General features: G+C 39.7%; 1 protein-coding gene across 4 annotated transcripts; it reads left to right on the top strand.

The window, feature by feature from the left end:
• The first annotated feature begins 675 nt into the window (after positions 1-675).
• On the top strand, positions 676-26,420 carry HNRNPLL (heterogeneous nuclear ribonucleoprotein L like). 4 transcript variants are annotated; one of them, XM_085219098.1, is made up of 13 exons: positions 676-997; positions 8,404-8,522; positions 9,634-9,871; positions 13,858-13,943; positions 16,731-16,827; positions 16,916-16,988; positions 20,891-20,962; positions 22,335-22,552; positions 22,733-22,854; positions 23,261-23,462; positions 24,394-24,451; positions 24,568-24,666; positions 24,923-26,184. In XM_085219098.1, exons 1-13 carry the CDS (start codon positions 842-844, stop codon positions 25,228-25,230), a joined length of 1,848 nt encoding a protein of 615 aa, XP_085075224.1. In that variant the 5' UTR covers positions 676-841; the 3' UTR covers positions 25,231-26,184. The 4 variants fall into 4 exon arrangements, with proteins under 4 accessions (XP_085075224.1, XP_085075223.1, XP_085075226.1 ...); XM_085219097.1 differs by having other exon boundaries at positions 676-1,033; positions 24,923-26,183; XM_085219099.1 differs by lacking the exon at positions 24,923-26,184 and adding an exon at positions 26,195-26,420 and having other exon boundaries at positions 679-1,033.
• The last annotated feature ends 623 nt before the right edge of the window (positions 26,421-27,043 follow it).

Below are 27,043 nucleotides of genomic sequence, written 5' to 3'. Positions count from 1 at the left end.
CACAGGCATCTCGGTCCTGTTATAGGGGCAGTGTGCCAGGAAGGAGCCCTCACGGGGCAGCAATCCGTGCGTTCTGAGCTCGTAGAGGAACGCTTGTTTTGGTCTTACTCCTCACCTGAGGAACGTAGGGCCACGCCAGCCCGCACGGAGAGGCACGCGAGCTCTCTCTCTTGCCACGGGCAGGGGCTCGCTGCTGGGCGCAGTCAGACTCTTTGCTGAGCAGGGAGCAGCCAGCGCTCCCAGTGATCTTGCGACTGGCGGGATGCCGTCACCAGAAAAGCCGCGGTAGGAGACGCGGGATCGTAAGGGGCACCGCTCCTTTACCGGCCGCGAGGGAGACAAAGGCGGACGGGGGCGAGGGCGGGAGGAGGCGGCCGCGCGAGGAGAGCGCGCGGAGGGGCCGTGAGCGCGGCGCGCGCCCCCACGACTATTGCGCCATTCGGCGCCTCGCGCTCCCCCCGCCCTCCCTTATTCCCGGGCTCTCAGACATCAAAGAGCGATGGAGAGGAGCCGCGGGGGGCGGCACCGAGGAGTCTCGCCGTGCGGTGACGGGCACGCCCATCGACCAATCGCAGTGCCGATGGCGGCCGATGGGCGCGCCCGCTAGCCAATAGCCAAGGAGACCTCGCTCCCTCCCCGGCTCGGAACCAATCGCGGAGCCGGTGAGCGGCGGGGAGGCGCGACCCGCTCCCGGGGCGGGGAGGGGGCGTGCGGGGGGACGGAGCGCAGAGCATCTTTGGCGCTCGCTGCCGCCGGGCTCCGTACCCGCTCCTCCTCCCCGTCGCGTGTGCGCCCTCCGCCAGGAGCCGGCCCGCTCCCACCCTCCTCCTTCCTCCTGGCGATGTCGTCTCCGTCGTCCGGGGATCGGTATGAAGAAGAGGAGGAGGAGGACGGCGCCTACGAGAGCCAGGCCAAGCGGCTGAAGCCCAGCGCGGCCGCCGAGGAAGGCGAGATCGAGTACAGCGGCGCCGAGGAGAGCGAGAGTCGGCGGGACAAGGTTCCCCCGCAGCGCGGAGGCGGCTTTTCGGGCGGGGTGAGGGCTCCTTCCCTCCGCACGGCGGCGGGGAGCGGGGCGAGGGTGGGGGCGGGCAGCGGAGCCCCCTCCTCGTGGCGTGGCAAAGCGGGGCCTCCGGGCTCGGGGCGGCCTTCGGGCGGCTTCCCTCCGTGCCCACCAGCGGCCTGCCGGAGGCCGCAGCCCGCTGCCCGCCGGCCCTTTCCCATGGGCACGGAGGCGCTTCCGGGGCGGGGGGTGCGCCGCTTTGCCCCGCTCCGAGGCGGTGGGCCGCCGGCTCGGGGCCGTGCTGCTGAGCCCGGGCTGCGAGGCGGGTTGTGGCGAAGCGCGGAGCTGGCCGCCGCTCCGTGGGCTGCGAGGCGCCTTTTGGGATATCGCCGGGACGAGTTTTGCGCTCGCCCTGTTGCTGAGCGTAACTATAGAAACGTGCGGCGGGGGAAGAAAGCGGGCGGAGGGTTCCTTTCGTCCGCCCGTTTGACCTTATTGTCTGGCGGCGCCGGGCCGTGAGGCTGATGGCGAGTGGCTGCCGCTCCCTTAAGTTCCCCCGTTCCTCCCGTTGCTTCCCCCGCTGTGAGCCGGGCTGATGGGCGCCTTAGGTCGGTGTGCTTGCTTTGCTGCGCTCTTTGTGTATTCGAATCAAAGCAGCAAAACGAGACCCATCGATTTGGGCTAACGGCACTTCTGCGTCTATCCTTTGATTTCTTACTTCGCCGAATTGCCCGGGTGATTTGAACCGTTTATTCAATTCTCGATGGCACTTTGTTTTCTCTCTGGAAAGCAAGATCAACGAGAGCTTGATTCCATGGCATTTAGAGTAGTTCTGTGTTATGATTTGGCTGAATGACCTTGCTTAACAACGGCATGAGAGTGCCTTTGCTGTTACCATCTTTCCATCAGCTGAACCTCTTTCTGGACTGCGATCACCTGCTGAATGCGTAGAAAAGTTCCCTGGTAAACTGTAGTAAAGTTGCACCTTGTGGGACAACTGTTCTAAGTGTTATACCTTGTCACAGAGCATCAGCTATGGTGCAGCGAAGCCTTAGTAATGTATTCTTAGAGGATGCATCTGAATTAAATCCTTATGTTTGCACAAGTTATCTTGACATTTTGTCATACAGGAGAGCTGGGCATCACACAGAGCGTTTCAAGTAGGAACAAGATACTGCTCTTACCTTTCTAAGTTGCCACTTATTATTTTTAACTTTCCTTCATTTTGGCTTTGATTGTCTTTTTTTTTTTTTTTTTTTTACCTTAGTATCTCAGTTTTTGTGCTAGTTAATGCACAGGGCATACAGCCCTGCTAGGTAACGAGTATAAAGTATGTCTGTAACCTGACATTTTGGATTTTGGCTGTGTTTCGTGAGCAAAGAGACTGAAACAAGTATGTAGGAGGTCTAGAGGAGAAGAATTTTAGGCAGCGTGTCATATCAGTTGCAGTGTGCCTCAAGAGGGTGCGTGGTCACAAACTCTTGACTCTCCTAATGCTCAGTGATGGTTTGTTGGCAAAGCTGTACTGATAGCTCCACTACTGGAGAGGCAGCAGTTTTCTGGATAATAGAGATCGTACTAGGCTCTTAAGAGCAAACTGTAACATCAAGAGAATATGTAAAAAATGAACAACTGAGCGCTTTTGTCTGGGGTTTGTAAGAGCAAAATGCCAGTATCTATTCATTAGAGTTAGTTCATGTAAATGTTAGTTTTTTTTCTTTCATTGGTTTAAAAAAAAGTGCAGGAAATGGATATTTTTTTTTCCCCTAAGACATACCACCTTCATTTTGTTCCCGGATAAACGTTCTTAGCACATAAAAATTAGTTTCGGTTCAAGGTGAAGACGTACAAGATAGGAGTAGGCTGAGGGAGTAAGTGCAGGTACGCTGGGTTGCTAGAAAGAAGCAGAAAAAGAATATGTAAAATGAAGTACAAAGAACAATAGGGAATGGGGAATTAGGAGGGAGAAATGGGAAAATGGATGACTGGAGTAGGGGAGTCTGTTAGCCTCACGTTTTTCCTCTCTTAATGTGTCCTAAAATAATGGTGAATTGTCATCAGTTCCATACAGGTTGTGAGAGAAAAGCTGTTTCATAGTGGGCCCTTGTAGTTATCCCCTTGGCAGGATCTCCCTGCTCGGCTGTGTTTATTGTTGTGGTGTTTTCCCATTCCTCTGGGATTGCCTTGTGAGTTGCGTAGTCCCTTACTACCTCTAAGTTCTGTGTTTCTGCAAATGGGTGCCTAGAAGTCTTTCCTGATACGCAGATTACAGATGGGTAAGAATATTTTTGTTTTTTTTTTTTCTTCCTTTGCCTCTGTTCCCCACCAGTACTGACGCTGCACACAGCCCAGGGGTTTGTGCTCCTTCCTACTGGCTCATCTGAGTGCTGAGGAGCATGGAGAGCTGTGACTAGAGAGTTGACAGGGAGAGGAATAGACGTGGTCCTACAGCAGTATTCTATGGGGGAGAGTGAGATTTGGAAGGACGACACTTAAAGAAGCTGTGCTGTGGTGGGAGACGAGGGCAGAGGAGTCAGAACTGGGTTGTAGCAGAGTCAGGACAAAGGGAGAAAGTGGGGTGGGAAATAAGAGCTGCGTTTGAGGGTGGTTGGGGGGCCTCTCAGCTCTCTCCCTCATGTAAATTTCTTCCATTCGTTAGTGTTGTAGTTCACTTTTTTTCTTTTTGGCAGCATTAACTTGCCTCGCTGTCTCTTACGTGCTTTATAGAAATATTGAAGAATAGGTAAGGATGATTCTTACGTTTGGGGAAGTGGGATGTGGTGTCAAAATACACAAACATGAAACCAGGTTCCTGCAAGGTTAGCTAGGAGTGTGAACTTGCAGCGTCTGAGCTGCTCTGCTCTAAGTTCGGATGTGCAATGTTCTTGCTTTGCAGTGTAAGTGGGAAGCAACGCACCTCAGGAGTAAATTGCTTCATGTCTGTCGCAGGCAGTAGCAGTGGCTAGATGGAAATGAGTTCAGAGCCTAGAAGTCTATTATGGAGCAATCTGAGTGTAAATCATCCTTCTTCCTTTGTCCTCCATCACAAAGGCAACTCAGGCTAGTTCCTCTTCCAGCGCCTCAGGTATTTGTTCCTGGTAATTGTCTCCTCATAATGCTCCGTATTTGTTTTATTTCAGGTTTTAAGAGATGCATTCGGATTGCCCTGAGCACAGGGGGAAAATAAAGAACCATAGAATTGTTGTTGAAGACTATGCAGGAAATGCTGCGTATACTTCAGAAAGCCTTTTTTCTCTATCACACCACCTCCAATGGGCAGAGCTGAAATTACTGGGGAATGTGTAGTGTACCTTCACTTTCCCTTTACCACATGGTAACTGTGCAGCTGTGTTCATAGCTAGGCATTAACAATGTTTTAGGCACTTACATACAGAATAAGCAACCTTTTGGGGTTCTCCCAATTGCTGTTGTAAATATAACAACTATTTCAGAGCGTGTGAGAAGGATGCAGTGAGGAAGAAGTTGTAAGTGCGTGTGATGTTCTGAATGATGAGAAATAAAATAGCAGGGTGTATAGGTATCCAGGGGAGAGAATGTGAAGGAGAATAGCATCCTTCTGCAGTAAAGAGAAAGAGAGATGGAATAGACAAGCAGAGGAATGGTAAAGAAGCAGATGGTCCAAAAAAAGGTAAGATGAACTCTGGTGAATATATTGACTAGAAAGGTGTCTGGAGAAAGGATGCAGAACAGGTGTCTGTGCAAATAGTGCAAAATTCTCTGATCTAGAATTAGTGAACAGATGAGGCTTCATACAGCTAGAACCCTTCACGACTTTCTTCCTTTTTGGAATAACAGAATCAAAATTTACTAGCAAGACACCAGTGATATATTTGAAATGTTGCCTAGGAATATGTAGGTCAGTAAAGAAAAGATATATTAAAATGCTGCAGTTGTTCTTTGGAGCCGCTTCCATTACAGTCATGCGTATATGAAATAACCAAGCACATGAGGCATGATGCAGTTATTCTAGGACTTCCTTCTCTCTCTGGAAACACAGTTTCAACGTAATGTTACGTTGGTAGTCTTTTTTTCCGAGGAATCTCTTCTGTTCTTGTTACTGGTCTTTAGCACTTAGAGGAAGTCTGTTTCCATTATCTATTTAAGTACCGCTTTTTCTGCCCGGCTAATGATTCTTTAAGAAACTGTTAGTGAGCTTTGAGAAGACATCCTGGGCAATATATATTTAGCAGGCACAGCAGTAACACGAGCTGGTCTGTTTCCTGGCTCTGTTGGAGGGCATCGTGCTGGGGTTAGGCGTGGGGTTCCTGTGCCATTGGAAGAAATGGAGTTACGGAGAGACCCCTCCGTAAGCAGAGGAGCACTGGTGTTGGCTCATCTGTGTTACGTGCTCTGATGTAACCACTCTCTGTGCCAGCTGTAGCACATGCAGACTTCTCAGGATAGGGCGACTGTGAGGCCTTGGTCAAAGTGCTGTGTTTCTTGTCTGTGGAAAGGGAAGATGGCAAGCAGTGGGATGAGTTCTGACCTTAGCTGTGAAGGTGCTTTACACTGATGGATGTATTTGCATTTTCATTTAGACTACTGACTTTATTTTTTCCTTTTAGGGGAAATCCAGGATTGTTCTAGATTTGCAGCTTGGTAGCTACAGAACTTATTTGATGATAATATGCACGTCTGCCTTCGTGAATGCTTTTTTGCACTCAAACATATGCCAGTAGCACATGTTGGTGTCTTTCAGCAATATGCTCTGTGAATGTCAGTTTGTGACTTCCTGGCTTCAGGCTGACTGGTGCTTCATTCCTGCACTGCTGTTTGCTGCTTCTGGTCAGAGGCTATTCTGAGGAAAGCAGACTCCCTCCGCTTTGGCCATGTGTACCTTCACTGGTTTTATCAGTCTAAACACTGTGATGAGACAGTTACACAGAAATGCTATGCAGACAAGCCCTCAGCTTCATGGCAAGTGACTGAGATTTCATCTCTCTCTTTTTTTTTTTTTTTTTAATAAAGCTTCGTGCTTCTCAGGCTTTTGTGTAAGTTTCTACAATAGCAGCAGTGTTATGATTTATTCTTGCTTAATCTCCTACTGTACTACATCCTAATAAATAATGCTTTCTATACAGCATTATGAATGAAAGAAATTTGTCTTAGAAAGCTAAATGTTTTAAATATAAAAGAAAACAGTATTTGCTGATGGTTCTGTGAATCATTCCAGCTGCAGTAACGTGGACACTCCTGTATGTGCATGTAACTGATGTATAATGGATTCAGAAACGCAAGCATAAAAGTAAATGTTTGTAATAAGGTTAGAAAGCTTTATATCATGATTAGGCAAGCTTTAATGCAAATACAAAGAAAAATGAGTGACAAGAAATATGAACTAGAGCAGGAATTAAACTAGAAAGGGGACAGAGACATAATGTACCATTAGGATGCATACTCTGAAAAACTTGGATTATTTGGGGGTGCTCGTTCACTAAGGTAGCTCTTCCTAGCGAGCCTTTTTTTCAGTGAGAAAACATTACTTATATTTATCATCTGGTATACAATGAAATATTCTTAGGTACAATTTATTGAATGTGTTAAAAGGAGAAGGAAAAAAAGAAGGGAATGCATATTCATAGCATTAACAGGGATCTTAATACAGTAGCGAGTATGTGGGGCAATGAATAATTGATTTAATAACTTCTAAATAAAGTAAAGCTACCTGCTGTCTGAACATCTTAGAGCACTAGACTTTGCAGGAAAAAATGGTAATTACTGTTTTCTCTTGAAGAGTTCTTCAGGTGCTTCTTTCAGCTTTGAAATTTATGCGTGGGTAAAGAAGAAAGAAGTTGAGAATAAAAGTATGTGTGGAGCTCTGTTCCTTCAGCAATTCTCTGAGTACCTGCAGTTCAGAGTTTTAACCTTTATTAATAATTTGATCACTGCTACCAGAGCTTGAGTGGTTAATTCAGGATTATGTAACTACCACTCATTGCGTTTACCTACAGTTGCCACAGCTCTTATTCAAAGAAGTATGTTGCAAGTGAAAATGCTTTCATGGTGCAAATGACTCGGACATAAATGAAGATTTAAAAAATAGTGCAGCAGGTTGTTCTGAAGGCTGACAACATCCCACGGCCTGCTTTACGGTTCACACAGAATGTTCACGTCCTCAAAGGAAGGAGAAAATATGTAGTTGTTTCAGGAGAGCCGCGTGTGGAACGCAGGAGTTGGATACAGGAGACTCAATTTGTAGTTACCTGGGAAATGTTATTTCCTCAAGTCTGTAGTTTAACAAGATAGGGAAAGGAAGAATGTGTGTAGCACGCGCTCAGCGGAGCTGAAAGCTCCTTTGTACTGCAGATGAGAATCTCTCTCGACTTCCAGAAGGTGCTGTGCTTCTTACTACACAGAAGTGAAAATTCAACAAGACTTGTTAGATCAAACAAACGCACTGACGCGGTGAATTCGTAAACAAGAATTTGACATTGCTGTTACCTCTACTAAATCTGCGTGTTACTCAGTACAGTGTATTTCATGTGGTCTTTATTATGTCTGGTCTGCCTTTGTGTATCTCTGTCATTATTGACTAATATTATTTCATTAATTTTTTTTTTTTTCTCTTGGCTTAGAATAAACAAGGTGCATTTCAGCCCTATGTCAGGCTTCAGACAGAAGGATGGAGCTGATCCCTGTCTAAAAGGTTCAGTTGCACAGAACTCACTGCAGCTCTACTAGCTCCCTGAGAAACATTTACTGTGGCAATTCTGTGTGCCTGTATACAAGGGCTGAAACCTGTTGATGACAATCAGCCTTGGTGTAAAAGAAAGAGCGTGCCCATCTGTACTGAAATAGAATCTTTTAAAAATATATATCAAGAGCACTCGGAATTGCTAGAGATTGCTGGTTTGTTTCCAGTATTGGACTGAGCTGGTATTTGCTTGCACTGGAAGATACAGGTCTGCACAGATTAGGAAAGTAAACAGTTTTGATTGAGTTTATTGATGGCCCTTGTTTGTTGCTGCTTTTTTGCTTTACTTCTTCAGGAAACAAGACTTGTCTCAGATGTCATAAGCAAACAGGAAGCATGTCAAAAATATTTTAGGTGTTGTGCATGTTGAAATATCTTCTGTTTGGTACAAATAGGGTGGAAGACCTTTTTTAATTTAGGCACATTTTTTAGAATACACTTCATTTTATATTGGAAAAATCTGGCCTGTGTGAACATGTTAACAAAGTCTGCAAATAATTTCAAGTAGGCTTCAGCAGTTGAACTCTGCAGTCTGTTTGGAAAGAAAAGTGGCATTGTTTAAAATGTACTTTGTACATTTAAATGGCTGCTTCTGGACCCAATGTAGTGTCTGCCCAATAACTTTAGCTAACGATATCAATGTTCCTTGTTCTGTACTGAATTTTAAATATTGTTTTGTTGTTGTTAGGATGCAGGGGGAAGTCATCACAAAGTCTCTGTTTCTCCTGTCGTCCATGTCCGAGGGCTGTGTGAATCAGTTGTGGAAGCAGATCTTGTGGAAGCTCTGGAAAAGTTTGGAACCATATGGTACGTCAAACATTGTTGAGGGATGTGACTTCACAAGTCGGAAGCATTATCTAGAAGTCACTCGGATCTCTTTAAATATCTTATGATAGCCACTTCAAGTCTCAAATTTAGTTATGAGCAAAGCAAACAACTTTCTAGCAGTGTGAAGATTCTCCTTTTGTACACGTTAGAAGTCTGGTTAAGCAGTTACCTTTTCTGTGTACCCTAGTACCTGCTGTCAGACTGCTAGTCTTAGCCTGAAGTGTGAACTGTAAGAAAACTGGACTTCAGAACAGAATGAGCCTTTTTCCACTGGTTTCATATGGGAGAAATGCTTATGACATGAGATGGTTATTCAGAGAGAGCTTCTAACCTGTCAAAGCAGCTGTAAGCAGAATAGTAGAGGTGAATTGGTAGAGCCGGTTTATTCATTTTAGAAGCATGCATTTCTTTTCAGTGATATGCTAGTATTGAAGTTAAATGAGTTTTGGAGATAGTACAGTGGTATTTTTCATTCTCTAAATATTCATCTATCTGAAGAGCACTTGCATTAATGTCTTAAAATAAATAAAACGAGGTGCCAAAAGCTTGTTTAGGCGTACAAGTAAGTACATTTTAGCCTGAGAAGCTACCTTTTCCAAAAAAGAAATCGGCTGAAAAAAAGTTTGGTTAACTAGAATGCTTCTGTTTATTTCTTCCAAAGTAGTTTTGTGTCAGGAAAACAATAACCTTTTAAATTTCTTGGTTTAGTGTACAAAGTTTAATTTTTTTTCTGTAAATTGCATTTACTTTAATCCTTTAACTCATAAATAACTTAATGAGCTTTTTTAAAAATTGTAGTGCTAGTAAATAATTACCTAATTATTGTGTTGGTTAAATGTTCTTGTCTATTATACATTTTCAAGACACTTTCAACTGCTTATTATTTATTTTTCTAATAAATGCATTTCTTTGCTTCATGTGAGTGCTTTAGAAATACGTGACCGGGCTTGGGAAGTGCAAAAGGGAAGACCTGGCTTCCTTGTATGTCCTTGTTTGGACTTGTGTAGAAAAGCAGAACGTATCATATATGACTGTTACTGAATTTCAGAGTAAGCATATGGAGAATTCACTGTATTATTTCTCTCCCCAGTTATGTCATGATGATGCCGTTTAAACGTCAGGCTCTGGTAGAGTTTGAAAAAGTAGAAAGTGCCAAGAAGTGCGTGACATTTGCAGCAGATGAACCTGTATACATTGCGGGGCAGCAAGCTTTTTTCAACTACTCGACAAGTAAAAGGATTACTCGGCCGGGGAACACCGATGACCCATCTGGTGGAAATAAAGTTCTCCTGTTGTCAATCCAGAATCCTCTCTACCCAATTACAGTGGTATGTTTCTCTTAATTTAATAATGCAACACTGGGAAATCGCAGTCTCAGTTATTTGCATTGTGTGCTCTGAGGGCTGCTCCAAAAGTAATGCCTCTTATTTTATGATGTTGACTGACGGTGTCAGAGGCAGATGTTGGTGGTATGGCAGTAGAGGTTGAACCTTCCTGTCGATATCTCATTACATTTTGTTGCTGTGGAACAGATGGCAGCAGAGGTGCAGTCTGATAAAATGGCGTATGGCATGGAAGTGCATATGGACCAAAGGTGTAGAATTCCACCATGCTGACGAAATTTATTGGCATTAATCAACACTTGTTAAACGTTTATGGAGACCAAACAGTGGGTGTAAGCACAGTGATGTAGTGAGTGGTATATTTCAGCAGTGGTGACAGTAATGGTGGGTCATTTCTGCTGGCGCACGTTTTTGAGTGCAGCATGCAGGCTCTTGTTCATCACTGCAGAAATGCACAGCTAATGGTGACTGTGTTGAAAAATAGTGTTTTGTAGATGAGAACTTGCTCTATCAATTAGTGTTACTCTATTCTTATCTGTTGTCGTTTCTGTTTCAGTAAATAGGAGGGATTATTTTTGGAGCAACCTGTGTACTTGTTTAAATTCTATACTGTTAATCTTGAGTCAAGAATTAGTCATCTACCAAATCTTTATATCATCTTTACATAAGTATCATTCAGGTTCTGGAAAAAATGTTTGTTTGGTTTTTTTTTTCTATTGTTTTTAAGATGATTCAGTCCTGTTGTGCAGATATTTTGCAATACATCTGAAAACTTCAGTGGTCAAGATTTTGTAATGTTGCTACATACTTGAAAAATATTTCTGAATATGTTGCCACAACGTCAGGAATGTTGTTATCTTTTAGGCCCCCAGGGAGGTATGTTTAAATAGCAAGTCAGTTTCCCAGTAAGAAAGGGTTATTTTATTGCGGCCATTCATTCTTAAAGTATTTTCTTTGCAGAAAGTTGCAACTTTGATCTGTTGATGATCAACGCCAGTTTGGTGGAATCTTCCTCGCTTTTTATTTGGGCTGATGTATTTATTTATTTTTTTTCAGTATCTCTGATCATAGTATTTATATACAGTTCATTTTTTGTTTAACAATACTGTAATTAAGAACACAGAATATCTTTTCCACTGAATGTCTGCTTATGTTTTTTCATAAAGACTTACAGCCTATGTTAAATTACACAGGAATATTCTGGGGGAGAAGGGGAGGCATGTCTCCTTAAGGCAGACTTGTTAAACTATGACATATACATAAGTTACTTAATCTTGGAGAAACATGTAGATATTAGATAGTAGAGATCAGTCCGAGCATCTGGCTTGTGTGGAACCATGTAACTTCAGTATTCTGTTTTATGCACCATGTATTATGTTAGCAAATTGAGTGAAGCTTAACAGTTCTGGAATTACTTAATCACAAACAATTGGTTCCATATCATGCTTTCTGCTTTGTTGTGTTGTGAATGTAGGTAGGTTTTTGCCTACTGATTCATTAGTGGATAATGAATGTGCTTTCTTCTCAATGTTTTCTTTATAGAAAAGCATGGCAACGTATGACTTTATAATCAGGTTTAAAAATAGACCTTCCTTGATCTGTATGAACAAATTTATTGACTGAGTTGGATTGTTCTTTGCATGTAAATGTAATACAGATTTTTGGAAGCTGTTTCATTAAAGCATTTTAAAGTTGGATTGCAAAAGCAACTGAGATCAATGCAGATGCTTGAATAAGCTGTGGGAGCAGAAGCACCATTCTTGGCTAGGAGTATTTGAAAATTCTGAACGTGAAACCTCTAGCATAGCAGCATCATGGAAAACAAACCAAAACCCACTTTCTTTTCCTTTCTGCTGCCCCTTGACTGTCTAGTGTATACTGATGAGTTCTAGAAGACAACATATTTCCAAAATTACTTAAAAAGCACCAGAGCTCATCAAAGATAGTACAGACCAATTGAGTCTGTAGCAACTGGGAAGAGCAATTGTGTAGAGTTCTAGAATGGTCTGGGTTGGAAGAGACCTTAAAGATCATCTGGATCAACCCTGTGAGAGTGATTTGCTGTGGTAGTTGCAATGTTTTAAACGACTATCAACTTCATTTGATATTAGGTTGCTGCAACTCTTTTAGGTATTCTAATGTGCAGATAATGTTAGTTTTAAGTTAATTTGGTAATCTGAAATAGGTGAATTAATTTTAAAAAACAAAAAGAATTTAAAGCTGTATGTGTGCCTGTTGGCTAACTGCACTAATAATGTTTTGAGTAGAGCTTGAATATTGAAAGAACTTTTTTTTAGTTAACTGAGGAAACTATTTGGATGATGAATTGTGAAAGAAAGTCGTATGCCCTAAAATTGATGTCACATTGACTTTCCAGCTTCAGATGACACTTCTCTTTCAATCCAGAAGAGTTGAAGGATAAAAATATGTGCTATTTAGTATACCTACAAAACGTTCCTATGGTGTAGTCTGCTATTTTTTTTTTTTTAAGGCTGTTTTAATCTTTTCTAAAAATGCGTGTTCATCTTCTGAAAAACTTTGGGTTGACAATCTCCTCTGCTTGCTTCATTTAGCTGTGTAAAACACTCACAGGAGTGCCTGGTGTAAACCCCTGAGCACACTGAATTCTTTTTTTAGTAGTTGTACACACATGTATTAAGGCTTATGGTGCTTTATATACACCAAGACTTGCACCACTGCAGCTGTACCAGAAAGAAGGCATCCTTTTTTCTTCCTCTCCTCCCTCCCCCCACTTCATTTGTGTGCTTTGTTTTAAGAAATCCAGCATAGCTTCCTGCTTTGTCTCTTAATTTCTATACTGTTCTACTGAAGATAATAAATACTATAGTTAACCCCGTGGATGTACACCAAATTCTTGGAATGAGTATTTTGGAGTTATATGGTTTGGATATACAGAAAGGAAGGAGAAAAACAGATGGTGATAGTGTTCCACTGAGGTGTCTCTGCCACTGTGTGCTATAGTTAACTGCCAACTGGCTGTTTAGTAAACCTTAGGTGCTCTCAACTGTTTGAACATTATCTAACAGGTATATTGTTTCAAGAAGTCACGATTCCTGTTTGTTCAGATTCTCAAGACCTGTTCTTTGGATTTCTAAGTGGGGATGTACAGTCACCATATCAAATAAATGCATTTTTCTTGGCTAAATTCAAGCTTTAGCCTAGTTTCTGGCACCATTATATCTGAATTCTGTGTAATGGGTAGTTGTTTGAGATACTGTGCATCAGACCAAGCCAGTATTATAATACTTTGAGAATAAGGCAAGATTCCATCCTTGGTATTTCATTCCCCTGCTGCAGTGAGATTGGTCTTGAATTTTATTGGTTCCTTGCAATATAGTGAAATGCTGGTGAAAACATTGCTCTGACAGTGAGCTTCTGTGAGCCTAGGGTTTCCTCTTTAACTTTTCTGTGCTTTAAGTGGAGAAACACAGCATCTACTTACACTGTCTTTGACTCAGGTGCACATAATTGAATTTCTCATTTTGATAAGCTACCTAAGCTTCTCTAAGTTATTTTTCTGAAGATAACTGTGAATGATTACAAAGCACCAACAAAATCGAAACCTCAGCTATAAGGGTTTTATGAAATGAACTGTGCTGTAACTACAGCATCATCACGTCTGTTTGCTTTGGTGGAACTACTAACTACTACAGTGTGTGATTAAAGGGGAGGACAGTCTTGAAACATGCATGCTGTTATTGAGTTTTAACACTCTTTGTAGATACTTCTTTGTATGAGTACTTCTTGTATAAGTTTTTTCCTGTTGTTAATATTTGACTGCCTATGCTACGCTATCCTTTAAAATGCTAAATGTAAAAGTAGAAATTGTACAGAGAAAATTGTAATTTAAAAGTTAACAAGCATTTAAAAGCTAATAGAAGATAACGTTCTGTAAAACCAAGTTGTTTGAATTTTTGCTCTAGTTAAAGCAGTTTTTTCTTCTTTCTTAGGATGTCTTGTATACTGTGTGCAACCCTGTTGGAAAAGTTCAGCGCATTGTTATATTCAAGAGGAATGGAATACAAGCTATGGTTGAATATCCTTTTTAGACTGTAATTTTTTTTTTTCTGTAGGTTCTCAACTGCAGATAGGATTTCAGAATGTCAGAAAAATACTATTTAATTTTAAGGCCAAAAATCTCTCATAAATTACAGTGTTTTGGATATAAATTTTAGAGTTTTATAAGGGAAAATATCACTTTATGTGTAATCTTTGGAGGGAAGTGATGCTGTCAACAATGATCTTGATAATCATGTTTATAAGTGACTTTAAGGCTAATAATTATTGGCATGAAATATGCCTCGAATTTGGCAATACACTGGGCAAAAAAATGTTGTGATTTCTACCTGTATGGACACTCAAGAAATTGGTAAGGGATTGCAGAGGTGCAGTTTAACTTCCTCAAACTCTTCTAAAATAGGTCTCATACACTGTTTGAATTTTGTTCTGACTTTAATAAAATGTGAGACCAGCTGAGGCCTCATGGAGGAAACAACCTGCTCTGTTATCCTTCTGTTTATTGTATTTGCAGCATTAAGTTGTAGATTGTATGAGTATTGTTAATATGTTACTATTGTTTGTGGAGTCCAAAGTCTGATATGATTAAGCCTTAGTTCATAAAACTTGAATAGACCTATTCCTGGAGACTGATTACCTTCCATATATGAAGATGGTATTCAGAGAAAATTGTACTGAAATCTCAAGTGCTCTTTTGTGATTTTGCATACTATCCATGTGACAGGCTTTATGAGTGGATCATTTCTGTAATATGTGAATGACTTAACTAGTGCTGCTGATTTGCCAGGCAAAAAGAATTGCCTCAAAGTCCATTAAAGCAAGCTAATTGCTGTTTATCTGACTTAAACTGTGCATCTTAACAGATGCACACAGTTCCTGTAGTAGCATAGTAAGTTGTGGTAAGCAGCATTGTTTAAATTAGATGTCTGTATAGTTAAGGATTATTCTGTGTCATATGAAAGATTAGGGTAATTGTGGGGAGGACCCTGCGTGTGCTCTGAAACTGCCATGTTTCTGTCCTTTGAATTAAATTATACAATGTGGCTTTTATTTGAAAAGCAGACAAAAAAACACCATATAACCAGCAATTAAAAGAAAGTTTGTAAATGTAAGCAAAGTATTGCATCAATATAAGTGAACTGTTGCTGGGGAAAGCTTCATGACAAGACTTGTCTGAAAGTTTCCAAAATTTACTCAAATTTTACTGCTATGTAGGTTGCTCCAAAAGTAATTCCTCCTATTTATTTCCATGGAAATGACAACAGATATAAAGAGCACGACGACACTGTTTGATAGAGCAATTTCTCAACTATGTTAAGAACCACTGTTCTTAATCAGTCACCACCATTAGCTATGTGTTTTTGCCAGCAAAGAACAACAGCCTGGATGCCATGCTTGTAAAAATTTGCTCCAGTGGAGGTGACTCACTGTCATCTGTTGGTGATGCTGAAATGCACCACCTGTTGCCTCTCTGTGCTCACATCCACTGTTTGGTCTTTGTAAATGTTCAGCAAGCACTGATGAATGTTAGTGGTGCAAGTTTCTCCATATGGAGGAATTCACTTCAGTCCCTTTGCTCCTTATCCACTTCCTCATCAGATGCTATTCTGTCAGACTGCTGCTCTGCTGCCATCTGTTGCACTGCAACAAAATGTAATGGAATTTGTGTGGTAAGGTTCAATGTCTACTGCCACACCACCACCATCTGCCTCTGATGTTGTGGGCAAACATAATAAAACAAGAGGCATTACTTTTGGAGCAGTTCCCATAGTTGCATTACACATCACTCCTGGAGATGTGTTCCCACAGTTCTAGCCAGCATCTGACAATTTCCTAGAGGTGTGAGCAGCTTAACTTTTCTTGCTGTAACCTTTGGCAGTCTCAAGTCAGTTAAAAAATTCTGCTGTGAACCGACATCACAGTGGAAGAAGTTGGGTTGTGTGGTTATGGTAAAACACAACATTGTTTTAAATATAATAAACATATACTTCCAAGAATTCATGTAACTATATCAACTGATGGCACAAAATATCTGGTTTATTACAGGGTTTGTGCTGTCTGATGCAGTATGTTACCGATTATGTCTGAGATCATGCATTGCCATGAGCCAAGGCTTGTATATGTTTTTTCTGCTAGTAATAGAATCAATCTTAGGGGTATGTACAGGATATGAAATAACCTGTTTGTTGCAGCCTGGTACATACATCTGCCTTGAGCAATGGATTTAAAGCAATCTCCTTGCTGTATTCTTGATGCAAATTGGTTCATTCAAAGCATCCCTTTTGGTTCTGTGGCTTTCTTCAGCTAAAAGGATATGCTCTTTCTTAGTTCTTTTCACTGAAGAGTAACTGCTGAGTTAATGAGACTCCCTACCCGCATTTGTCTAACTCATGCTAGCTATTAGAAGGGATGCATTGTTTGAAGTCACGCCTTCTCACCCACTAGCTCCCATCTCTTTCCCAATGATGCAGTTTGACCTTTCCATTTTGATTTTGATCCAAATATTCTCTAGGTTTGTTGACAGCTTCCATGTCCTCTGCTTAAATTTACTAAACCCATCAGAATATTCCTGTCAAAATGAATCTGTAGTGAAGAATTTGTTTATGAGTGCTCACGTTATGTGCTGTTTGCACATCAGAAGTAAGTGCTTAGCGTAGGTAAACCCATGTGTATTGTTAGTAACTTTACATTGAAATCTGTTCAGAGTTCTGGTAGGATTCATACATTGCAGTCTAAAAAAATAAAGGTATTTCAGAAGAAAGGGACATGGATGAGACGCCTTGGGAAAAATCCTTAACATGTGCACGTTTGAATCAGTTTTTTGTGCCCAGAAGGCGAAGGCAGCACTCAATGGAGCAGATATCTATGCAGGATGCTGTACACTAAAAATTGAATACGCAAGGGTAATGCATGGACCTTCTCTCTTACCTTTACTGGCAAAACATGTATACACCATACTTAACATTTTTCACTTTTACTTTATTTGAACAGCCAACTCGACTTAATGTCATTAGAAACGACAACGATAGTTGGGACTACACTAAGCCGTATCTGGGCCGACGAGGTAGGTTTTCCTATGTTACTGCTGTAGATGTATGACTGTACTAATGACAATCCTTTATACGTGGTCAGGCCGTATCTCAATAGTCATTTCAAAGCAAGCCAGAGCTGCTGCTGTGTTCACAAGCCAACCTGTAACCCAGGAAATTAACCCTGAGCCCTAGTGCCCCCTACTGCCGTGTGCTTGAGCCACTTAGTTCAACAAGGAGCCCACACCTGCAAGCACCTTCGCAGTTCTCAAGGACTTGCATTTCTCCAAGCAGCTCTCTCTCTTTGGAGGAGAGGAAACCTGATACAGACTATTCCTTACAAACTACAAACTTGCACACTGCTTCTCCTTCGAAAGGACTCTTTTTCCCCTATGTTGGACGAGGCATTAAGAAGGATAGAGGACTTCAGCAGGCTGACTCTACACTTCTTCATGCACCACATCGGCATCAGCAAAGCCAAAACAAAAAACACCAAACCCTCTGAAAAACCTCAGACTTGCAATTCACCTTGTCTGCATACTGCATGCACCACTACCACAAGTTTTTAAAAGGAGGACACTTTCAGTACTTCAGATTTGTATGGGATGAATAACACGATAGACTGTACCCATTCTGTTCAAGTTTGTATGTATGCTGGTCATATTTCCCTTAAAATTAAAACTGAAAAGTTGAGACCCTCCAAAATTAAGAACCTCTTTTGTTGATATCATTGACATTGTAATCTTTTTATTACTTGCTGTATGTGAGAGTTGCATTCAGTCTTAATGATGTAAATATTGTCTAGTAATAGAGAAATTTCATCCTGATCTATAGATAGTTGGAACTGAGAAGTGCAATATCAGATAGGTCCCCTCAGTTATATTTAAGTATTAAAATAGGGAGATTCATAATTGATACAGGCATACTGTCTCTTCAGTATTCAGCTGTAACAGTCTCCAAAGCTTGACTCCTGTCAGTGGGAAATTATGACTGCTTTTGTAAAGACAAACTACTGTATAGCCTGACTCCTGTAAAGTGTTCACTTAAAACGATAATAATGTGTAACAATTGAGCGCAGTATTCAGTAACTTATGTACAATAATGCGTGCAATGTAAAGTTAGAAAAGCAAAGAGATGTCCAAGTCAGAGTACTTTTCAAAGGCTATATGAGAGCCTGGGCTTTGGCCATCTCAAGAGACATGCACTTTCAAAGTAATTCTGCAAGACACCGGGTTTGTAAAACTGTTGTACCACTAAAAACACAGGGCTTGAATTTTCAGAATGAAGTTCTTGTAAAAAGTTAACAAGGGAGCTACAGTATTGGTTGCAGCTTATAGTTTATGACTATTTTTATGAGGATTTTTTTCTCAAATTCCTATGTTCAAAAAAGCAACTTATCGAAGTAAAAAAACTTGAGGGCAAGAAAGAAAAAGGATTGCATATGAAAATTCTGATGGATTAATTTGACCCTCTTATCTTCCAATCATTGCAGTGATTGGAGAGTAACTTGTAACATGCTGCCCCTAATTACATTAGCTAATTGGTCTGCAGATTTGTATGAACCGTTTCCCAAGCAAAAAACAGTGGAAAATGAAAACATTAAGATAGATATAACTTGCTCTTTCTCAAGAACTCTCACTCTACTCTTTTGCTTTTCCTTTTTTGTTACTCTGAATGCCTATCTCTACATCGCTCCACTGCACTTAAAAGGAAAATGACTGGATTTGTACTATGCAGCATGAGTTTTCATTTACCATAGTCCACATCCACTTGTCTAGAAAATGAGAATATGAATTTTTGAACGAACACTGAAGGGAAAGTAGGCAGCTAGATTATGTCCATGAAGTAATCCAGGACTTGTTTTGAGAGAGTTCTGGTATGTGTGCTTCTATGTGCTCCCACAACAGCGTTTGGCTTTTGAACTTAATCTGACTGAAACTGTAAGGGTCTGACACCAGCAAGGAAGATTTTAGCCCTGGGGGAATTTCATTTTGAGGACACACGCTGCTAATAATAAGCCTTTCAGAACTTAATTCCTCCCACTGATCCTAGGACACAGAAATGCATTTAGCTAATTATTTTTTTAAATAACTATTTTATTTGTGGTAACAAATCATTTACTTCCCCTGAGCATTTCTTCACCGAAGTAAGCTTCTTAACAAGTACTTGAGGCTATGAGCCCATACTGCATTAAATTGAACTGTCAAAAAAAAAAAAAAACCCAACCAAAACAAACAGCCCCTCAAAAAACCAACGCCTACCTGTCTTTTAGCATTCTACTGGCCCTTAGCCAGATAGTTCAAACTAGTTTGGAACATTTCTTTTGGCAGTAATACTGGGTTACTCAGCAACTCAATGAGCTGATTTAAAAAGCAAAAACAAACACCCCTAGATTATAAAGAATCTTTTTGTTCAGAATTAATTTTAGCCCAGATCAGTTCTCATTTTCATTGCCTGTTTGCACAAAATATTTCTTCTGGCACAGTTAAGTTAGTTGAATGAAGGAACAAGTGTTAGGGAGGGGAGAGGGTAAAGGACTGTTCCACCAGGAGGAAGTATTTGTCAAACTGCTATCCTGGAATTACTTGAAAGCTACTATCTTTTGTGCACTCTTTCAATTGATTTGACTCCTTAGACTTTAATGATAAAGTTTAGTTTTCTGAAAGACAATTCCTGCATATAGGTTAAATGTTCAAAATATTCGATGTGATTCTGTAGTTACTTCCCGGAGCTAAGAGATTCAGAGCTGTTATCTGAAAAGGAAAGGAAAAAGAAAACTAGGCAAAAAAAATAATTATTCTATACAGTTGAAGGCAGTCAGCACTTTTCTGTCTCCAGTCTGTATTTCCGAAGTAAATGCCTGACTTGAAATCTGTTCTCAAATTCCTGAGCAGAAATGGCACCTGTTTTCATTTCCTACTGTTGTGCTGTCTATCATGAGTAGTCTGCTTTTGTTAGGGAAATACCTCTGGCTGCAGTGAGCTGAATTGCCATTTTCAGCAGTCACATTTAAATTTTCCTTGGATCTGTACTAAACTGAAAAATGTCTTGCCCCATCTTTTCAATGTAGCAGTGTGAGAACTGATATTATTTTTTCCAAATGTGAGACATCAATTTTTACTTACCACGATGAAATCTGCAAATTTAGACTTTTCCTTGCCATGAAACATGCATTTGATTAGAAAATACGGTTTTGACTGTACTGCACTGCTTTCTTCCAGTAATGTAGACCCTTTGCTTAACTTTATAACACAGAGAACTTGGTCTTCTTAAAGGATTGACCTTTTGCTAAGTGCATTATTCAGTGATGTTTCTCTTCAGTCAACCTGTTATGAGCTGCTGATAATGCAATAATGTACAATCCTTTCAGCACGCCCTTAAATCAGTAGGTGTTCTGTAAGTTTATATGTACACGAATGTAATGCTCTCTGTTTACTGATTATGAAACCATGTAATACAGGTTGTTGTTGGCTTATGCTGAAACTTCTTGAAAGAAGCCCACTTTGAAAATGTGTTGCTGTTGAAGCTAATATTATGATTCAGGTACTGTCTTTCAAAAGTACTGCATTTCAAATTTGTTTTAAGAGATGCATAGGTAAATCCTGCTGTATGGTGTTTTCTATACTAATGTGTGGTGTCTGTTTAGGAAAATTGTTGGGTATTTCCTTAGACTTTAAATGTCTACATCTCCTCATTGGCCATTACGGCCAATCAGCTTAAGTGGAATTTGTTATACAAATGACTATCTTTTAATTTTGGAATCCCAGGGCTACAGCTTGTGGTTTTAGATTTATAACAAATGAGAAATTGTTGATAAAATTAACAAGGACTCAGATTGCATTTTTGCTTCTTAACTAGAAGCTTTGTGTCTTAACTGGAGAAATCAAGTGCATACTTGTCCATACTGAATTGTATTTTTTCCCTTCCCATATGTTAGACAGAGGGAAGGGACGCCAGAGGCAAGCTATTCTGGGAGAGCACCCATCATCATTTAGACATGATGGTTATGGTAAGTAACATAGGTTGACAGATGGTTTTGATTTCTGTACGTGCTATGTGGAATTCCAAATATTCAATCAATGTATAACTGGACCTCTGAACTGTGAGTAGTTCACTGATCTGTGCATGTGGTGCCGTCAGTCCCTGTACAAAAATTGATAGCGATGGATTGAAATGCATAGTGCCTTTTTTTTTTTTTTTGCCATACGTCTTCTTTCTATGAAGAGCATCCAGCTCTGCGAATGTATTCCTTTGAAGAATACTTTCTTTTAGTTGCTATCACCATAGCAGTGAAAAGATAATAACGTAACTACTGGGGAAGCTCTTTTCTTACAGAAAATGGCAGCAGAGTTTGATCAGTGGTTTGATACAACCCAGAGCCCTTTGATGTTTTTGCATGCAAAGCTGTGAATTGTGGCTTTGTGTTTCTTCTAATTTAGCTAATTCTGAAAAGGTACAGCAGTGTGATTTGCTAAGGATGACCTTTTGGAATTAGTGCTGTAAAGTGGTGCAGTTGTTACCAGGGCTAACTGTAAATGAAGACCTGCCATACTGCTCTTTCCCTCATTATTGCATTTTACTGTGGAAAAATGAGGCAATAGGTGCTTTTTATACTCTGTGAATTTCACAATATTCATTTTCTCAGAGGATCGCGAATCCTCTCTTCAATAACACTGATGTTTTCTGTAAACAAAAGTTAATGCATATCAGTTAAGTCTCTTCATTTATTTAAAAAAAAAAAAAAAAAAAAAAAGATGGGGTTTGGAGAGGAATGTGAACAAGGACAGAGAAAAGAAAGTATTTCAGCGAAACCTGTCACTTTACCCGTAGTGGAAAATAGGACAGCTTTGTTTTGCATTAATGCTGTGCTTTAAGTATTCCTGTTTCTTCCAAAAGTTGCCTGTAGAAAGCCAGTTTCCTGACTTTGTCATATCTCTGGAAAAAGAGCTGTATCATCCTCCTTCTCTCCTGACCACTGGCTAAAAATTCACTCCTTTTTTACTTTCCCTCCCTTGTAGTAATTTTTTAAAAGAATTTTTATTATTTTTTGCCACAAAGCACGATCAGTAGAAATGACAATATTGCTGAAGGTAATCAGGTATATTTTAAAACATTCATGTATGTTCAAATTCATTAAAGAAAGATTAAACTTTGATATGGTGCAGGGAAGATAGTATTTTTGAGAAAACTGGTAATTCTGAAGGAGCATAGCTTGTAATTCAAACCATCATTATTTACTGAAAGACTTTTTTTTTCCCATTTGTATATAAAAACCATACCATGAAACAGTTTGTTCATTTTAAAATGGAAAAAGAACAAATGGAAACTGCTGTAGTCCTTTTCCCCCCCATTTTAATGAACATGGTCTTTCATTTCCATAGGTTCACATGGTCCTTTGTTGCCATTACCAAATCGCTACCGAATGGGATCTCGGGACACTCCTGAACTTGTTGCTTATCCATTGCCCCAGGCATCATCCTCATACATGCATGGTGGAAATCCTTCTGGATCAGTTGTCATGGTTAGTGGGTTGCATCAGCTAAAGATGAACTGTTCAAGGGTCTTCAACCTTTTCTGCTTGTATGGAAACATTGAGAAGGTAAGGCATCATCTGTGAGAAACTCTGAATCTACTGCAGTTGGGTTTTTTATTGTTGTTTTTCAAAACAAGCAAACAAAAATAAAGTCTAGTTGGGATGGTCACTCCTGACAATGTTTGAAATTCTTATTTCAGGCTGCTTGTTGCAATGTCATTTTTTTTTTTTCTTCATCTGTCTTAGGTGAAATTTATGAAGACTATTCCAGGCACAGCACTGGTTGAAATGGGTGATGAATATGCTGTAGAAAGAGCTGTCACACATCTCAACAATGTCAAGTTATTTGGAAAGAGACTTAATGTCTGGTAAATAAGTTCTATATGATTAATGGTCAGCTAGTAAGGAGATATAATGAAGTTGCAAAGACAGAGTATCCAGTCTTTTCATCAGTGTTAGATTTGTGATTTCCAGTTTACAACTATTATTTTTCACCAAAATATTTTTGTGAATGTGACAGCTGTCAATATCAGTTCAAACTTACAACACCTATATCCTATAACTTTGGCTGTCAGAAAGTTGTATTCACTAATATATTTTATCCACCCTTTCTACAGTCTTTTTAGGAAGGTGTCAAATCCAACTTGTCTTGTTCCTCTTTGAAATTGTTCTAAAGAAATGTCAGTTTTTATTTAGTTAGATGAATAATCTGTGTGTGAAGTTTGCAAGTTTTTGATTGTTTAAAAAACTTTCATGCATATCCTTAAATCCCAGTGTTTCCAAGCAGCATTCAGTAGTTCCAAGCCAGATATTTGAGCTGGAGGATGGCACGAGTAGCTATAAGGATTTTGCAATGAGTAAGAATAATCGGTTCACCAGTGCTGGCCAAGCGTCTAAGAACATCATCCAACCACCCTCTTGTGTGCTGCATTATTATAATGTTCCCCTGTGTGTAACTGAAGAAACATTTGTGAAGGTAGGCAGTTAAAATCACTGTGGCATGTAGTGCTTTGGGGCCTTATCCTAGCTGTATGGTATGCTACTTTTAAAATGAAATAATTGGGATAGTTTTGGTACAGCAACTGGAAAATAATTCTTAAAATAACCTCTCTATAGAAGGTGCTATATTTGTGCTTTTTTTTTTTTTCTCCCCATTATTCTGTCTCTCTCTCTCTCTCTCTCTTTTTTTTTTTTTTTTTTTTTTAATGAGAAACAAGATGTTGGAAGTAAAGTGGCGAAGTTGAGAATCTTAATGAGGTTTTTGTGGAAGCGGGGAAAAATCTTAAAGCCAAATACAGGAAAAACTGAGAGTACAGCCAACAAAAGATTTACTAACTTGAGATGGTTATTCTGATGACTGATAAGATGTTTTGGAATGGAGAGAAACATGCACATAGGATGTTTTGCATGGTTGGGTCCTAAATGAAAACTGGATGCTTAAAACATGCAATAGCAGATACAGAGGCAGTTCCTTTTCAGTTCTGTGAGACTTTATTTTTTTGAATTTGAGCTGAATCTTGAGAGTTAATTCTGGTTTGAGAGTTGTGTGCTTATTTGTGCAGCTTCTGAGATGCTGTGTTGAAGTAGGAATGTCAAGAAGAATAATTTGTTTTTCAGACATGAATTGCTTGAGGAAATGGTGATGTTTGTATTCTAGCAATTATTGTGCCTATAAAATATTTGGGAAAGCACAAATAAAGAATCTTGTTTTGCAGACTATGGGATGGTATTCTAAAGAGTTACCCAACATGCTTCTTAAAAATTATTATTTGCTATAAAATCTTGGAAGCTCTTTTAAAGACTCAGTATTTTCCTTTCTGTGTCTCTTCCAGGAACTTGGGATTTTTGCTAATGTATTTATGTGCATTTTTGCTGAGGTTTTACATCTTATTTTATTTTTGTGACAGCTATGTGAGGATCATGAAGTTCTCAGCTTTATTAAATACAAAGTGTTTGATCCAAAACGTAAGTCACGTTTGACCTATTTGAGGGGTTATCTGAAGTCCAGTTTTTATAAGAGTGTGCAGTAGCCCAAAGACATTATTGATCTTTCTCCCCTCTTTTGCTTCTTATGTTGAAAGCCTCTGCCAAAACACTCTCTGGCCTGCTGGAATGGGAATGTAAGACAGATGCTGTGGAAGCTCTCACTGTACTTAATCACTACCAGATAAGAGTCCCAAGTAAGTTAGTTTTACTGATCTTACTGCTATCATTTTGTTTCTTGTTTTCTTTCATGTTGATATTGCCTTAAAAAAAAAAAAAAAAAAGTAAAGTTTCAGCAGCTTAGTCTGCATCTAAAAATTGCATTCTTTTCATTATAGGTATATATTCTGTATATGTACAAACATATACGCTCATTTATCTTCTGTTGTGTGTATAATGATCTGCAGTTTAGGTTCCATTACATTTTATTTAAATGGCACTCTTTCTTCCTAGCTTTTGAATCAACCTGTAGAGCTCAAAATATGCTCTGCAGCTCTGAAGCTATAGAAAGTTTAAAAAAAACAAAACAAAAAACCACTAACAAGAAAACAACAACAAAAAAAGCCAACAAACAAAAGAACAACAGTCTAGGATGCAAAAAGGAAGGCAGGAAAGGTATTGCTTACAATCTACTGTCATTAAAATCAAATCTAATGTACAATGTCTTACTGAAGCTTTTATCATGTTCCTCAATAAATGCAGAGAAATCTGCAGTACCTTTGGATAGAAGATTCTTTAGGTTGCACAGCTTACTGCTCTGAATTAACTGCTCTTGTAGTAAGTTCTTTTTCAAACCAGAAATTTTGATGTCAAGTTGAGTTTAACACCAAACTAGTAAGGACAGAGATGAAGTTCACCTGCTAAACTGTTACACAGTGGACCAGATCTGTGTTGGACAATTAAGGCAGTTTATTGGAGTAAATTGAATTATTCCAAGTGTTTACAGACATCTTTGAATCTAGCTCAGTGCCTAACATTATTTTAAGCTACCTTCTTCAATCTATTAAGAATTTGTCTCTGCCCTTGACAGTCTTTCCTATCCACTCCACTCTTTGTCCACCTTCTCAAAGAAGAGCTGTTGGTTAAGACTTAATGTAACAAGTTTGTCTGAGGTTGGCTGAACCAGGAGGATGCGTCTTCCATCGCCCGAGAATACCTAATTATGTGCTGCTGCCATTAGCAGCCTTTCCATGTAAAGGGGCACTGTTTTATGCTTAGCTTTCTGGAGAGTCCTGAAGGGGGAGCCGGGTTTCCTGCTTTTCCTTATTCATCAAACATGCATAAACAATCTCCAGTGTCACTCTGCCTCTGATGGGAATACCATATTCTGTATTTCCTTATCCTGTATATCCTTAAATATCTATGCATTTTGCTTTGGAAGTTCTGTTGGATACTACTCTTGTAAATAGTTCAGGTGGGAAACAGACAGCAATAACCGTAAAGTCTTTGTTGTGTACAGAACATTTTAGAATACTGTCTGCATTCCTTTGTGATCAAATCCATCACGTTGCTTTTCCATCTTTTCCATCTGAAAAATGCTGATAGACTGTAAAGAACACTTCATTACTGGTCATCTGGTATCTGTGGGCCATCAGGGGTTTGGGGGGAACATTTCATCTTCTGAAGTGGTAAACATGTCACATCAAGCAAGATGATTTCCTCAATCAGCAGGAGAGCCATACACATGGCGTATTACTGAGCATGTTCTGTGTTGTCTCCCGACAGATGGCTCTAACCCTTATACCTTGAAACTTTGCTTCTCTACTTCATCACATTTATAGAGAAGAGGACTGCATGTTAAGAGCTACATTCACCTTGATTTGCAAGTTTGAAACTACACTTCGTTCACAAAGCTCTAAAGTGGTTGCTCTAATGTTGCCTTGTTTCAACTTAATTCTAATATCTTTTATCTTGTTTTATAATAAATGGATGTTCATTCTTAAATACAAAACAGGTTTTTCTTTTTGCCTCTAAGAAGTACATGTTGTAAACTTACTACAAAGTTTGTATTTTGTTGGTGTAGTATCTTCAGATGTCTAAAGAAAATCCAGTAGTGTGAACAAGGCAGTGTACCACTCAGACTTCAGTTGTTTTCTTCCAAAATGGAAATATATTTGCATTTTCAATAATGTTAAAGCTTAGCAAGTATTTTTCAGTTGTAGTCTTAATGGGCAGATAGAACTGTTACATCAGAATTTTAAATGTAGAATCTGTTTTTCAGTATGTTAGGTAGTGAAGTATGTTGCAATTCTAAAAATCTTGTATTTATAAAATGCTTTCATCAGGTTAATGTTGCACATACAGAACTTTTAATAGTATGGACTTACTTGATTTATAGTTTAAAAAAAAGCTAACAGAAAATTATTACATATACATATGTATGGTGTGAATTCATGCTTATTTAAGGTGTTGTTTTTAAAAAACAAACAAACCTATTTTCCGTCTGCATTAGCATGATGCCATCTCTAACTAGTCCCACCATAGGGGCCTTTTTAAAATTAAAATTGCAAGCCTGTATCAATGTGTTCATCCTCATTTTCCATAACTTTAAATTTAAATCTTTGGTGTTAACAT

Source organism: Meleagris gallopavo, chromosome 2, assembly GCF_905368555.1.
Source record: "Meleagris gallopavo chromosome 2, MGAL_WU_HG_1.1, whole genome shotgun sequence".
Lineage (NCBI taxonomy): Eukaryota > Metazoa > Chordata > Aves > Galliformes > Phasianidae > Meleagris > Meleagris gallopavo.
Note: the sequence above shows the minus strand (reverse complement) of the source record. Positions and strands in the feature narration are given on the sequence as shown.